Source organism: Sparus aurata, chromosome 22 (genome assembly GCF_900880675.1).
Source record: "Sparus aurata chromosome 22, fSpaAur1.1, whole genome shotgun sequence".
Classification (NCBI taxonomy): domain Eukaryota; kingdom Metazoa; phylum Chordata; class Actinopteri; order Spariformes; family Sparidae; genus Sparus; species Sparus aurata.
In genome coordinates, this window is record NC_044208.1 from 15,515,752 (window position 1) to 15,531,676 (window position 15,925).

Below are 15,925 nucleotides of genomic sequence, written 5' to 3' on the forward strand. Positions count from 1 at the left end.
ACGGCTGGAAGTGTTTGAAGGTCTCATTCAGAATATGTTCTGTATCTGTCGCCACAAACCAAGTGGAAGCTCCACCACCTTCCCCCTCCACTACCCGATATGTTAGTCAAGTCATATGCCGGTAATGTGAATGTGATATGATGTGCTTTTTTTTCATGCTTTTTAAAATTTCTATTTCTATATGACATGTGCACGTGTGAAAGTATCAGTGGTTCTGCAGAAGCATTTACATGCCATTGTTTCATCGTGGTGACTGGACTGCTTACTGAAAAAGTCCTTTCTGATCTGAAACACGAGACAGTATGAATTTATTTGCTTTTGTTCAGGTTTAAACTGGGGATTATCCCCTAACCGGTCTTTAACACAGTGGTATGAAAGTACTGCAATTACACCTACTACCCAGACCAACCACCTTACTTTGACTCCTCCAGGGTACATTTGTCTACACAGGAAAAAGAAATGCCGATAAACAAAATCCAGGAACTGATTAACTTCCCTTCAGTAGTTTGGTAGTTTCAGTTCTCTAGTATATATATATATGTATGTATTGTCATTGGCAGCAAAACTAAGGATGCTTTTGTTAGCATGAATATGAATAAAAAGCTTCTGGAAATGAAAGGGGAATTTCAATTTTAAGTATTTCTGAAAACAGTAACCTTCATATTATCTCTCATTCAACACTTAGATGTATTCATGTCAGTACATTGCCACATCATCTCCACACTTTTTTGATTTATGGGTGGACAAAAAATATATAAAAGGTGGGTTTACGGTATATGGCTGAATATCTGGATACAAATCAAGGCAAGGTATGCACTCATGGTACCGAAAAAGGCTTCAGAATCCGCTTTAATGTCGCCACTGTGATAGTTTGTGATGTTTCCAGGCTAAAATCAACTCCTCATCAATTGCGCACTTTCCTGATGGAGAATATGCCTGTGGAATAAAATCCCGTCATGTGGACAGCTGATAAAAGCTTGGCGAGTTTGTTGAAGTTGCTCGTTGGCCCGGTCGACTCTGTTGACTGAATTGCTCAGTGTGAGTGCAGAGCTGGACGTCCTGTCGTCCACTGAAACCACTAAAAAGACACGTTGGTTGAAGGTGTTTTGTACCAGTTAACTGACGGGGTTGATCTTGGATTAAACAGGGTGCTGTTAAACATGTAAATTGGACACAGGGACAGGCAGCGCTGTGCTCCGCCGTGTTGCGGTGGCGGTAGGTGATGTGAACGGGCTCCGGCTGACCTCCTCTGGCCCAAGAATCCTCCATGCCATGTTAATCCACGCCACACCACGAGTCAGCAGCTCCATCAGGTTGACCAGCCAGAACGCCGTGCCCTCAATGTGCCACCACTGCTGTGACAGAGACACATAGACAGAGACAGAGCGAGAGAGAGAGGGAGGGAGAGCAGGGGAGGGGAGACAGGGAGGGAGTCTGGGGCCACAGCAGGACATATAATATAAACTATAATCACAAACACACACACACACACACACATTGGCACATGCAATCAATCAGTCTGCCCAGTCTGGCATGCGGGAGCATCCAGAGGTGCGTCAGGTGGTGAGAAAAATAATATGTGGCAAAAAAAAAGAGAAAAAGTAGCAGAGGGGGGTCAAACAAATGATACCCAGACTCAAGGATACACAGATGAGGCAGGCGGGGGTGGGTGTGTGCGTACACGTGGGTGTCCTCACCTGTACGTGTGTGTGTTAGTATTTTGCATGCATCTATACCTTTCCAGTGTGATGGAGTACTTTTGTTTAGATTCATATATCGCGTGAGCCTCCCTCCTTCCCTCCCTCCCCACCTCCCCCTCCTTCCCTCCTTCCCTCCCCGGGCTGTTGAGCCAACTCTGCGTCCCTGCCCTCCGGCGACTTGTGTTGTAACAACCTTTGTCAATATTACAAATTGTCATGGCTAAGAATAGCCAGAAGTCAATCAGATGGGTGACAGTCGGCCCAATTTCACAGTCAGGAGACAGTCAGGGGACAAGGACACAACACAAACACAAACCTGTGGTGCTGCATCATAACAACTGGATCGCATTTTGACTTGGATCTACTTGTGTAAATGTACAATGTTGAACTTTAATTTAAGCGATAACATCGTCCATGCTCAATACATTTGTCCATAACAGTGACTTTGAATATTTTAATTACATGTAAATTCAACAACTCATTTTATTACTTAAGTTCGGTGTGAAGTGTCACATTTAAAGCAAAGTTTTTCCGTCAATACGATTAAATTAAATAACTTGGTCTGATTAGATTCAATGAATGCAGAGTCTTAAGTGTGACTGTTCACTGTTCTGACATACAAAGTTAGGGGAAATTCCACATAAATGTGATGTGGTTTTCAAGTCTTCATTATTCAAGTTATTTCAAAGTGGTTATTCTGTCTTCTGTGATAAATCACACTTCTAGTCATTTAATTTATGCACATCAACATGATAGAAAACCTTGCACGCGAATCTTTACTTTGAAACTCATGTCATGGTATTAGAAAGAAATTGTACACGTGATTACAATACTTCAATTCAATGTTCTTGGCAAATTATTTTCTTCGTTGCAAATGCACATCAGTAAGTGATTACAGTTACGTCGTTGAAGCTGCTGTAATCTACATTTTCATGCTAAACAATGGATAATTCCGGCTCAGCTTTACGGAGCATTTTGGTGTCTTTCAGCTCATTGTTTCGGTTTTACAGGGCTTCCAAATCTGCTGTTTTGGTTCCCTCCCATCACTCTCATTAGTGTTGTTTTCACAGGAAAAGCAAAAAAAACCAGCAGACACACTCTAGTTACATTGCAAACAGTTGTAACACACACGTGAACGGTGCTTGTTTTGCCATAGATGTTAAACTTTGCTATTTGAATACACGAAGCGTGTTTAATATGTGGTCAAGCCCGGGATGGTTTTTCGAAAAAAGAAAATGGAATGGGAGAGGGGACCGTCAGCGATGGCAGATCTGAACCAGGATGACATTTATTCTGTAAATAAATTGGACGCTTGTGGGGTGGAGTGGTCTGCAGAATATTTTATGGTGTGTGTGTGTGTGTGTGTGTGTGTGTGTGTGTTTGTTTCTTGGGCGTTGTTGTGCGTGTTGTTTAGTGGCTGTGAGTGGAATCATGAGAGTGGAACCCCTTGCTGAGCACTCAGAGCTCTCATCACGGCAGGGGTTTTGAAGAGGTGGGCTCTTCCACTCCTCCTCCTCCTCCTCCTCCTCCTCCTCCTCCTCCTCCATGTATCCCTCCATCCTTCCCTCTATCAGCAAAACACGTCGAGAGGTGACCCCTTGAGAGCTTTCCTGCATATGGACGAAGCAACAACTCAGCTGTAATGGGCACGGCTCCATGCTACTACTGGGAGCGTGGAGATGGCCGAGGTTCTCTTCCTCCTCCCTGGATGGAGTGTGTGTGTGTGTGTGTGTGTGTGTGTGTGTGTGTGTGTGTGTGTGTGTGTGTGTGTGTGTGTGTGTGTGTGTGTGTGTGCGAGAAAGCAAGGAAAAAGAAAGGAAGAGAGAGTGAGATTGAGTGCCCTGTACAAAGAGCTTGTATTATTAATGAAATCACCCTGGCAGATGGGTCTTATCTTGGAAGTGTCCCACAACCACTGAGATTTGCAGCTGGCTCACATACACACACATGCTTTTTCCTCTCTCTTGTTAAGTGTGCCCCTGACAGTCTATCCCTCCCTTTTCTCGCTCTTTTCACTCTCTGCCCCTCTCTCTCTCTCTCTCTCTCTCTCTCTCTCTCTCATCCCGCCTTTCTCTCTTTATCCTCCTCTCTGTGCTCGTCTTTTATTCATAGAAAGATTTGGCCAACGCGTCCAGGCTTTCAGGCCAAAAAACTACTGCCATGCCCCCACCCCCACCCCTCCTTTCCTCCCTCCTCACCAGCTCACACCCCTCCATCTCCATCCCTCCGCCTGGCCTCGCTCTTCTCTTTTTAACCCCCCCTCCCCTTCCATTTCTTCCTCCGCCCGCATCAGGATTTGTCCACACCTCGAGCGAAAAAGCCTTTATTCCAGGCTGACTTCCTCCGGCCCGCAGTTTGAAGAAGAGCTTTATATGTCGTAACCCCTTGCAGTAGAAAGAGACATAGATGGGTGTTAGAGATTAAAATGTTGCAGGCCCTCTCCCCTCTAATAGGCTTCCCTCAATTCAGAGCACACCCTCTCCAAAATACAGCCAGGCACTCTATCTGCAGAGGAACCAGTCATGCTGAAACACACATTCAAGCACATGCTCATATTGTAGATACACACACACACACACATACGTATGCATATCTGCATGTGTGTATGTGTACACGCAGAAATACAGAGACTGCATGCATGCTTATACGTACACATATGTCTGTTCATACATATATACTGAATTTACATTTACAAGTCAATGTTCATATTCATCTGTTTGGGCGGTAGGGTTACTTTCTTAGGTTTTGGCCCAGCCAATCGACACAGAATCACTCACCTGTTCCGGTGATGTCATTTTCAGTCAGCAGCGGACCTGCCGCAGCTTTTAGCTTTCTTTTTTCTTTTTTTTTTTACATTGATCCAAGAAATCTGCCCATGTTAGCGCTGTTTTTGTGAGTGGTGCCAGTGGAGAGACAGCCTGTTAAAATGTGGTGGTGTACATGACATGCAACAAAAGTGCCTGTCTTAACTGTCTCGTTTTTGATAAGTTAGTACAACGACACCATATTATTTCTTCGTGGATGTAGCCTACAAAGCTCTGATGGGTTAGTTTGTTTCTGAAACCAGGAAAACGCATTTGTTGTCAATGATCACAATGAGCCGCTGAACAAAGTGAGATGTTGAGGATGTTCACGCAAACCCAGCTGCCAGGATCAATGCCAACTACAGATATGTTTGAACTTTACATTTGTTTATGTTTTAATTTTGGGTTTCTTTAGGGTTCAGTTTTCAGTTTGATGTTGTTGTGACAACACTGTGCTTGTGGATTGGTTGGGTTAAGGCACCAAAGCCACTTGGTTAGGGTTAGCAAAAGATCACTCGTTGACTTAAAATAACCTGCTCTGGTAGCAACAAACATGGCTGGAAATTGTCCATCAATGTGAATTTGAAATGAAACGTTTTGTAGAAAATGTCATTATGGAACTTAACTGATGACACGTACAAATGTGAACGAATCGTTGGTTTGCAGAAAATTTGCCAGCGCCTAATCCTGGCGACAGGGCTGTCAGAGGTCTGGTACCAGGATGGTACAGTATACATGTTTATACAGTATATTCACATTAGTATATGCATATGTGTGTGCGTACATGCATATATACACAGACACACAATCAAACAAACAGTACATGCAATCATTTACGCCACATTTACATATCTGCTACCTCTGGAGAGGTGTTGACTCAACTGTGTGGCCATTTTAAAGGCTGCAGTTTGTGGTGCTGTTGAGTTGTGTTACGGGCAGGTGCTTCTATTATTTTGTCCACCCAAATTAACATCAGTGAGAGTTTGCTTAATAGCAGAAACACCTCTCTGCGCTGTATACCTGCACACATGGGTGAACAAACAATGTGTGCATACAAATGTGTACGAGCACCAACACTGATGGAATGAAACTTAGTGCATTTACTCGATCACTGTACTTCAGTAGAATTTTGAGGTACTTGTACTTGAGTATTTCCATTTTCTGCTACTTTATACCTCCACTCCATTGCATCTACACTTTTGACTCCACTCCACTAACTTTAGTTAGTAGTTACTTTTCATATTGCATGCTGCATCAGTTCTTTAGGGTAATATTTTTATTATTTATCTTTACTTTCACTCAAGTACAGTTTTTGTGTTCTTTTTATAACGCTGCACACTACCGCGAGAAAACTCACATGCGTACACAACACATACACATACAGTATACCTACACATACATCCAGTGTGTAAATATTATATATAGTGACACATAGACCCATAAAGACACATCCGTATTTTAACATACATGCATGTTGGGATATACACACACATATAATATGTAATGTGTACTGCGATACCTTTACTTAGTAGAGCCACCTGGGTAGAAGTATGTGCAGTGATACACACTAGATATGGACTATGTGTCAGCGTGTGTGCATGCAGTGTGTTGTGCATTACACAAATGCACAAAAATCACATGAGCATGTTAATATGTACATCCATGAGCACACGTTCGCATATGTAAGCGCTGCCGACGTTGTTTTGCGTGAGCGTGGACGTGCGCGTCACGTCGCGGCATAAAGGTATTTCATGCAGCACGCACACATCTCCGAAAAAAATGTCCAGTCATCAACACATTGCTGCCTTTCGCACAGAAATGGCATCCCCGATAGTTAAACACAAACATTCACCGGCGCACACAAACTCTCTCACGATGAACAACACAGCAGCCAGAGGCTTCAGGCAGGAGGGGTTGCCTAGGAAACGGTGGGAAGGAACCCTAGTTATTTGTGTTGAGCATATTTTCATTTGGGCTGAAACAGAGAGGCATAAAAACCCCAGGAGAGGCAGAGAGGTGATTTGTCCTGACAGCTCCTTTACTCTCCCGAGGTGTAACACAGACACACACACATAAACGGACGAATGCACATGCATGAACACAATCATACACACACACACACACACACACACACACATGCAGAGATGCCAAAAAACAACCCCCTCCCTCCTAAACACATCAGGAGAAGTAAATCACTCGTGCCATCACAGGAATGTCAGCAGGGTAGAGTGTGTGTGTGTGTGTGTGTGTGTGTGTGTGTGTGTGTGTGTGTGTGGGTGAACAAGTTAGAGGATGCTCGGAGTGGCCCCGCATGTGCAGCATTTCATGAAGAAGTACTTCTTAAATGATTCTTCCTGACTCCTCTGCCTCTTTTGTCGGGAGCAGACAGCTTCTCTCTGAGTTCCACGCCTCGTCTCCGTGCACACTTGCTGCGGTATTTTCCTCCGTTGTCTTGCTCGGCGCGTCTCTAAGCTGCTCCGCTGCACAGTTTGTGAATGGCATTTTCCAGGGTGCAAAAAAATGTGACTCGGGTGTGTGTATGTGTGTGAGGAGTGAGAGTTTCCAGTTGTGGATAAAAAGCATCTGAAAGGCAGGAGAAGAAGGAGAAAAAAAATTAGCGGGGCGCTTTAATGTTCACGGGTATTTGTCTGAGGGAGGGTATCATGGCGTTTAAGTGGCTGACGCAGAGGGGAAACATGATGCAGTAGTCTCCCAAAAATAGCGCTTCTTGAAAAAAGAAAAGGGTTACATAAGGGGTGTCTGTGCAGAGCCTTCACCTTGAGCCTGGGGTTGTTCATTTTGGGGTGTCATACCCGGTGTGACCACAGGAGGTCGCCGTGGATCACCGTTCAGCAGCAGCAGCAGCAGCAGCTCTGTCCTTGTCAGAGCTCCCTCTTCAGTGGGCCGTCCTGTGGAAAATCCTTTCAGGAGGCAATGTTCAAGGGCATTCTCTCTCTCCTCCTCGCTCTCTGTTATATTGCTACATCTCTCGCTCCCTCTTTCCTGTCTGTACCTTTTCTCCATTTCTCTGCGACCCTTTCACACATCTTCTGTGTATTTTTATCATCTGCTCTCTTCATCGGCATCTTTTTCAAATGACAGCCGCAGGGTTTAAAGTCACTATCACGCAAACAGACGTTAACCGCTTTGCGGTGCGTGTTTGGGTTTATTTTTTTTTACAGTATTTTCTGCTGTATTGCCACGAGAATCACAGAGGTGAGTCCACAGTTTAACAGATTCTGCAACGTAAAGCATAGCTCAACCCAAAAATGGAAAATTCAGTCAATATCTACTCACCCTCATGCCGATGGAAAGTCGGGTGAAGTTTTGTAACAGCTGAAGAAGATGGGGATTTATTTTAAAACATCAAAAAACAACAGTGGAAATAAGAATAAAATGCCTTCGTACAGCTCATCTGGATTAATTCAAGTCTCTGAAAACGCTCCAAGATCCTAAATTGACTTGAGAACAGGTTATTTACACCCTTGACAGTGGAGCTTGTGCAACTCCTTCAGACAGGGTGATGTTAGCTTAGCAACTGCAGGGAAGATTTTGGCTGAAAAAGGGTGTAAGTACATTTTGTCCAATCAATATGGGTTCTTTGAGCTTCCAAAGACTTAAATCACACCAGTCGAGCTGTATGGAGCTATTTTATTTGTAATTTTTTTTGTATTTCAGCAGTTTTCTTATGTTTTAAAACAAGTCCCCATTTACTTCAGTTGTTTTGAAGAATACTGCGATGTGGTTTTGCTATGAAGCTCCAGAAAAAAGTTTTGTGGACTACAAAACCTCACATGACAAGAGGATGAGTAGATAATGACAGAATTTATCATTTTTCGATGGACTTATCCTTTAACCCGACAAGAACACAGACTTCTGACAAGGCCCACAGTTCTTCAGCGGACCTTTTTGACCTCCCTGTAGAAGTGCAGAGAAAAAGAGGATTATCTTGGATGGATCAATAAAGTATCTTGTCTTGAATGTTATAATTACTGTATGTAACTGTAATCTAATAACTATCCTCCTATCTCAGGTTGGGGGGTATGATCTCGGCCTACAAGATAGTGCCAGATGAGATAGACGAAATCAAGGTATGTTATCTATCAATCTGACGGTTTATCCTTTACTATATAGTATCTGCAGCGATGAGTATAACTGACTGTTTGTGTGTGTCAATGAACAGGAGACTCTGGTGGACTGGTGCGATGAGAAGGAACTTAACCTCATCTTAACCACCGGAGGCACCGGCTTCGCCCCGAGAGACGTCACACCAGAGGTAGGTTTAAATTGACTGATCACTTTCTTGATCGTTGTTTGCGCCAGACAGTGTCAGAAAATTGTGAAAAAGTTGATCTGTGTTTCCAAAAGCCCATTACAATGGCGTCAGAAAATGGCGTTTGTCAACATCCTAAAGACAATCAGTTTACTGTCATAGAGGAGTAAAGAAACCAGAAAGTATTCACATTTCTGAAGCTGCAATCACAGATCTGATTGATTGATCATTGGTGATGATTTAAACAACAAAGATCTGCCCGGCATGACAACATTGTACATTGTGACGGCTGAACTGGCTCAAAAGAGTGACGGCGAACAACATCCTAAGTCACGTTTTATTTTTTTGTATTTCATCATTATGCACACTGTATAAGCTTGAGAGTAAAGCCGGAAACATGTTACCTAGAATCAGCGAGGACAGCATGGGGTTAAATATGGACACTGTTTTGGTCGGAGGTCCCATCCTGTAAAGGGGAGTGATGCTGCTGTGATCACAGCTCACATGCAGCGGACATTTTGGTGCCTTCGAGCAAAAGGCTGTTCAGGTGGATCTCTTCTGGTCCTGTTTCTGCTGATTACACACGTGTGTTGCTGCACTGATTAACACACAGTGTAATCAGCAGCACGGTCACGTGGGAAATAAGGATTGTTATTGAAACATGTTTTGAAAAACAAAAACAAGACAGAGGTAATGAGTCAGAGAACAACCAAAAAACTACAGGAGGGGCGGCCATATTGGCCAAAGGTCTACACACGATGTCTGATTTCCTGTTTCTTTACATGTCAGAAATGAGCTGTTAATGCTTGGAATCAGATTAACGAAATCTTTCAGATTGCAATCACGGATTATGAAGACAACACTGCTCTACCTTGACCAATAGGATTGTGGGAATATTCATTAGTCAAGCTGTAATAAATCAAAATCTTTAAGTTTGTGATCTCACATGCCATCAACATGCCATATCCATTAAAAGGGGAAACCATTGGGTATAGCTGTCAAAAAGAACCGGGTAAAAGTAAAGTGATAACGTTAAAATAGTACTTTGGTAAAGTCACCCATGTGAATAGAATTTCATTCAAGTACTAATGTTAGATGTATGTGTGTATCAAAAGTATATCCGTATTTTGACATATTTTGTATGTCCTCGCTGCTGTTGACTGTAATTGATGTGGCTGTTTCGACCCGTAGTGTGTTGATGCTCGAGTGTGCTGTCTACTGTAGAGCAAAATCTTCTCTCTATACTTCTCTCTAAAGTATACTCATCTTTATTGCTTGTCACACGCCACCGTTGACTTTAGATAGACTGCTATACTTCTGTTACATGTGCTCAACCAAGCTCTCTCTCTCTTACACACACACACACAACCAATTTGGCAGGGGATGAGCTGTGATTCTCAGCAGTATCGCTGGTCCTCATCAATCATGGCAGACAGGAACCTTCCTGGAAGAGAGAAGACACGTGAACACTGTAGTCACTGATAATACCCGCTATCTGATTCAACCCTCTGTGCTGGAGACAACCGTATCTCTCTGTCTGTCTCTGTGTGTTTGAAGGCTGTAACAAGACACGTATGACTGTATTCTGTTTCAGCTGAAAGGCAGGACAGAACTAACTGATTGCATTGTGTCGCCTTTGCGCTCCCTGTATACTCTTTTTAATAAAAGTACTACACGTTGCTGCATTAAGACATTTTGACAAACCTCGTCTCAGCTGTGTGGAGGATGAAAAGTCCTTATCTGAGCTGTGTCGTCTCTTTTGTCTACACGAGCAATCAGGATTGATTTCACCTTTGAAATCAATACGAGAATATGTCCTTTTCCTTAAAAGTTTAGTGTTGAATGAGTTTGACTTGATGTCTTTGTCAGCTGGGACGTCATTGCACAACAGCAGGGATACTTTTGGAATTTCACCCATGCGAATATTACTAAAGTGAAAGTCTCGAGTGTATGTTATTAAATGTCAAGCAGCAAAAGCAAATTATACATATATTTGCGTGTGTATGTATGTTTTTGATGTACTTTGCGGACCATTTGATGATCAGCCTGGCTGATTCATTAGATCCGATATTCAGCAGTTTTCTGATTATTGGAATCAGTGTGTTTTTTAAATCTCATTGTCAAAAAACATAATTCTTTCAAGTTTCCCTACTATGGCTCTGATGCAGGAGGAATTCTGCAAAGTAAAGTAACTGAAGTTATAAAAAAAATATATGCACATTATCACAAATACGTGAAATTGACTCCAAAATGAAGTGTAGTGAAAGTTTTAAAAAAAAGGTAGAAGTACAATACTTGAGTAACTGTACCTATTAACATTCCACTACTGCCTTTTATTGACATCTGAACGGTGTGCAGGAGCCTGTTTGTCGCCCCACTGTATTCTAGTATTAACTACTAGAAGTTAGTAGTAAAAATATATTCCATTACCACCCAGTGGGGGGAGAGGTACTTAGATCTCTCACTTAAGTAAAAGAAGCAATACCACAGTGCAGAAATACTCTGTTAAAAGTAATACAAATGTACTGGCAAAATATAGGTAGAATCAGATGTAGAATCCAGCGGAATAACCCTTTATTTGATTGAATTATGATGTTCATGATTACATCACTTGAACAGTGTGGGGCTATTTTTTTCTGCTTATACTTTCTTTTCTAATAAGCATCATTGAAAAATGGTACATTTATTGGTAAATTAAACTTTAGTTAATAGTTATTTCACTGCTGATAAAATGAAATGCTTTATAAACATTTATGAATCACTATAATAGATTTATAAGAGGGAGTCGCAACTGTTTTTGTTGTTGGAAAAGTAACGACAGCTATCAAGTAAGAAGTACGATATTCGCCTCCGAATTGTCATGGAGTACGAGTATGAAGGAGCAGAAAGTGGGAACACTCGAGTAAATTACCTCAAAACTGAACCAAAGTACAGTATTAATGTACTTGGTTACTTTCCACACGCATCAGCTCCTGTGAGAGATCCTGCTACTTCGCTTCACTCCGGAGACCCATTTTCTGGCTCCATGTTTGCAGCTGATGTTTCCAGTGTAAAGCCGGCGCTGTGGTGGACAGCAACACACAGACAGAGACATTATTGGAAGTGGAAACAAAGTCAGTAGTCAGCTGTGAATGCTCCTCATATCCAAATGTTTTTAAAAGTCACATGCTGATTTTTTTTTTTTTTCACTCTGCCACGATTTGTACTTACAGACGTTAAAGCTGCATCTCATGTAAACCTACGTTAAGGGCTTGGAGGGCGTGATCTCTTCCTGTTAGCCGCCGTCCAACACATGTATTCTTGATTAGCCGCTTCTCTCTTGCAAGCACACATTGATTTCTTGTGGTAAGCCTATGGCATGTCTGCTTCCCATATTTAACAGGACTGAAATAAAGCAAAGACTTTCCATTGGGTCAGGGGCGCTCCTGATGAATGAAACATTAATTTTGAAATACGTCGCCCCCCCATCCAAACGTCTTTTCACACGTCCTCTGAATGCCTGTCGAATCGCACAAACCCATCTTCCTCTTCTTCCAATCAGTGACTCTGAGCGGTGCATGATGAGGTATGGATCCGGCCTCGCCTCACCCCCCCTCCTCCCTCTCTCTCTCTCTCTCTCTCTCTCTCTCTCTCTCTCTCTCTCTCTCTCTCTCTCTCTCTCTCTCTCTCTCTCTCCTTCTGCCTCGGTCCCTCCCACACTCTTTCCCTTTCCTTCCCCTCTCCTCTCCCCTCCGTCTCTTCTCCTCTCCCGAGTCCGAGCCCACGATGCTCATCAGTGGCTCCTCTCTCTTTGAAGTCGTCTCTCTCCCCTCTCCCTCGCTAATGGTGCGTTTGAAGTGTCACTCAACTCAAGGGCACCCAACACACACGGCTGGAGGAGACGCCACTATCTTCTCCGCTATCGAGCTGTCGAGAACGCACCGCATCGACTGCAGGCCCGCAAACTTATAGACTATCACACACACACAGACAAATTCATGAAACCGCCGCTCCCTGCTGGTTTTTTGAGAAATAATTGTGGTTCTATTAAAAAATAAATAAATGTAAGGCTGCAGGATCAACTTCTCCAACATTTAACTGTTTAATTGCACAGAAATAAAAAGACGTATTCCTGCATTGATTTCAGAGATTGAATCAGTCCTGATTGCTGGTTGGGGTGTTGCTGTAGAGCGGGGAGGAGACTGGTCAGATTGGGATTTACCAGCCGTCAGACACACAAGGGGGATTGTAAATCAATACTGTGAGGGCAGTCCAGATGTTTAGAGTTGGGACATGCATTCAGAGGGTTGCTGCTAAAGTATCAGTGTCATCCACCTGATACATTCTGAGGAAACACCAGATGATACGTCTGAGAGCGAGGGAGGAAGTCAGGGAGCGTGTCTAAATGCAACATGAATTAAACTTTGTGTAACACTTTCTGTGAAGCCCGTGTCTTAAATGGATCAAAACGCATTATGATGCGACTATGGCACTGTATTAATTATAGTTATAAGCACTTGTGAATATTCATAATGCTTTTTAGCAATTACCATAACTCATCATGACACCAATGCCTTTTACTTTTATGCCGATGATTCCACGCTATAACTCTGGGGAGGTTGTGACTATATGTCACATTTGGTCAGAAACTGAACTGGTGACACAAATCTGTGTCAGATATCAGCATCAGCCTCCAGGTCTTAAACGATATCTGTGTTAAAATAAACAGTTTTGAAAGGAAATACCACAAAGAGATAAATGATTTAAAGCACATCAGTCTTGCTGCTTCTGGGCCTGATGGAAACTTGAGTGTGCTGCTGTTCATTTTTTAATGTTGACATTAATGTTTTTACAACTTTAATCAACTTTGTTTTCTGAGCTATAAAACCTCTTTTATTATTTCATTAATTACATTGTTTTCTTTAAAATTATAGCAGAATAACGGGAAATTCTTGGCTCTCCGATTCTTTGGCTCTCCGAAAATCACAGATAGCCCGTTTAAGTGTCATTAGCTACCATTCGCTCTACGTTTCGTGATGTGAGTGACTGGGTCAGAGTTAGAGTGGGGATAACACCCTGCAGTTCACTTTGTCTGATAGGAGAATGTTTATTTTGTTGCATTTTTGAAAAATAAACCAGGCTTTGTTAGCAAAAGTCCCAGGGACTAAAGCGAAATTACACTCCAGGCTGACAGATTAAAGTCCCTGTAACTTGAGAAAGGGTGGATTTGTCTGTGTTTGTTGTGTTACAGTAGCTTTTCTGTCAACACTCGTCTCTTTATGTAAACCCCCTCGCCGCCAACTTTTTCAGTTCAGATGGCTCCCGAAGCTAATCTGCGGGAGTAAACCTGACAGCATTTGAATAAATCATCACATAAATACTTAAGATGGACGCACGCTTAGTCAGACTGTGATCTCGCTAATGACCCTCCTCTTCATCCTCTTCATCTCTCTCCTCTCCAGGCCACTAAGGAGGTGATAGAGCGCGAGGCTCCCGGGATGTCTCTTGCGATGCTGATGGGATCCCTCAACGTCACACCACTAGGCATGCTATCCAGGTCAGACGCACACACACTTTTCATGCACGACGCAAACCAAATCGCCCGTACTTTATTTAAGTCTCTTTATTAATTCAGATCTCTGTTCTGGATATTCATGCAAAGCAGTGCATATTTAACTAGATAATGCCTCGTTTGTATATTTTAACATAAAAGATTACACAGAACTTGTCACGCAGCAAATAACTGTCTCGGTGTCAGCCGGGGAAGTTTCACCGAGTTTCAACGAGATCTTTTTCCACCCTATTCACCTGCTGGTGTCTCATTGTAGTCTAGAAATGTAATTAATTCCACAAAACACGTCTTTGAATGCCAGAAATCTCAACTCCATACACACATAAAACTTTCAGTTTTTTTTATCCCTTTTGTAATTTAAAGGTTTTGGCAGAGGGCTTTTATCTCATGAATTGGCTGATTCATCAAACATTTTACTCTTAAAAACATTTTTTATGAATGTAGAATATTCTCTTTGACATGGATTGATAAAAAGAGATATACGTGAATTCCCCTCTGTAACTCTGTGTGTCAGCCACTTGAAACAAGAACTTTGAGTCTGGCTTTTTTCGAAGGATTGAATGCCCCTTAATGACATTTATGCAAATTAGCGCATATTTAATAAGACAACCGTGTTTAATCATAAACTTTCAGAAAACGTATCAGAGTTTTGGTCTTTTGATGTGAGGTGGTGTGCTTGCCCATAGTCAGTGTGACCATCGGCTCTCCCCCTCTGTGGAGAAGCAGGGAAGCAGAGCTTTTTATTGCTAAAAGAAGGCCGACCTAAAAAGTGTACATCCGCTAAAGTGTACGCTATATTATGGAAACATTCTGGTGCTTTACATCGCTGTCAGACAGCCCTTTCCTTTGGCACTACATTCCCTCAGCGGCTATGCCTGTCCGGCAGTGTATCACGTCGCAGATGAGACGGCAATGTAAAGCGCCAAAAACGCTGAAAAATATAGCGTACACTTAAAACGGATATATATTTTCGATGTGGGCCTCATTTAGGTGGCTAAAATACGTCTTGGCAGTACAACGCTCTGCTTGCCTGTCGGTGCTACTAGCTGCTTCTCCTCACAGGGGGAGAGCTGGCGGTCATCTGCTGCAGGTAACACACCTACTAGGGATAAGTACCTCATACAACCCCACATCAAAATACCTGAACTATACCTGTTATATAGGTGATCAACTGAGGAAATTTCAGGATGATATCCACAACAGTTTTTACCTGACTCAGCTGTATTGTTTCCCTCAGTTGTTGACCATGAGGGGACATGTTAAAGTCCACATTATCTGTAACCCTCGACTGACTTTATGATTACTGTATTCAAACGCGATAAGACATTCTAGTCGCACTTTTCCTCCTGTGCATTCATATAAGCTTTATCCTGTTGTTTGCGTCCTGCAGACCTGTGTGCGGTATCCGAGGGAAAACACTCATCATCAACTTGCCAGGAAGCAAGAAAGGCTCCCAGGTAGGAAACGCTGTGGATGTGTAGTAAGAAACATATTCACCTGACCAGCAAGAGGCAAATATGAGTGTAAACACATGTAGCTCATTGACGGATCAGATGCTTGCTGAATGTCGAGTAGTTCTGGTGATAAGTCAGCTCGT

General features: G+C 42.7%; 1 protein-coding gene across 7 annotated transcripts in view; it reads left to right on the forward strand.

The window, feature by feature from the left end:
• gphnb (gephyrin b) overlaps positions 1-15,925 on the forward strand; it is a 111,529-nt gene that overhangs the window by 35,918 nt on the left and 59,686 nt on the right. For all 7 annotated transcript variants that reach the window (XM_030404879.1, XM_030404880.1, XM_030404881.1 and 4 more), the window contains exons 3-6: positions 8,538-8,595; positions 8,688-8,780; positions 14,219-14,313; positions 15,719-15,785. In XM_030404879.1, the coding sequence (XP_030260739.1) occupies positions 8,538-8,595; positions 8,688-8,780; positions 14,219-14,313; positions 15,719-15,785 (313 nt within the window). The remainder of the gene's footprint in view (positions 1-8,537; positions 8,596-8,687; positions 8,781-14,218; positions 14,314-15,718; positions 15,786-15,925) is intronic.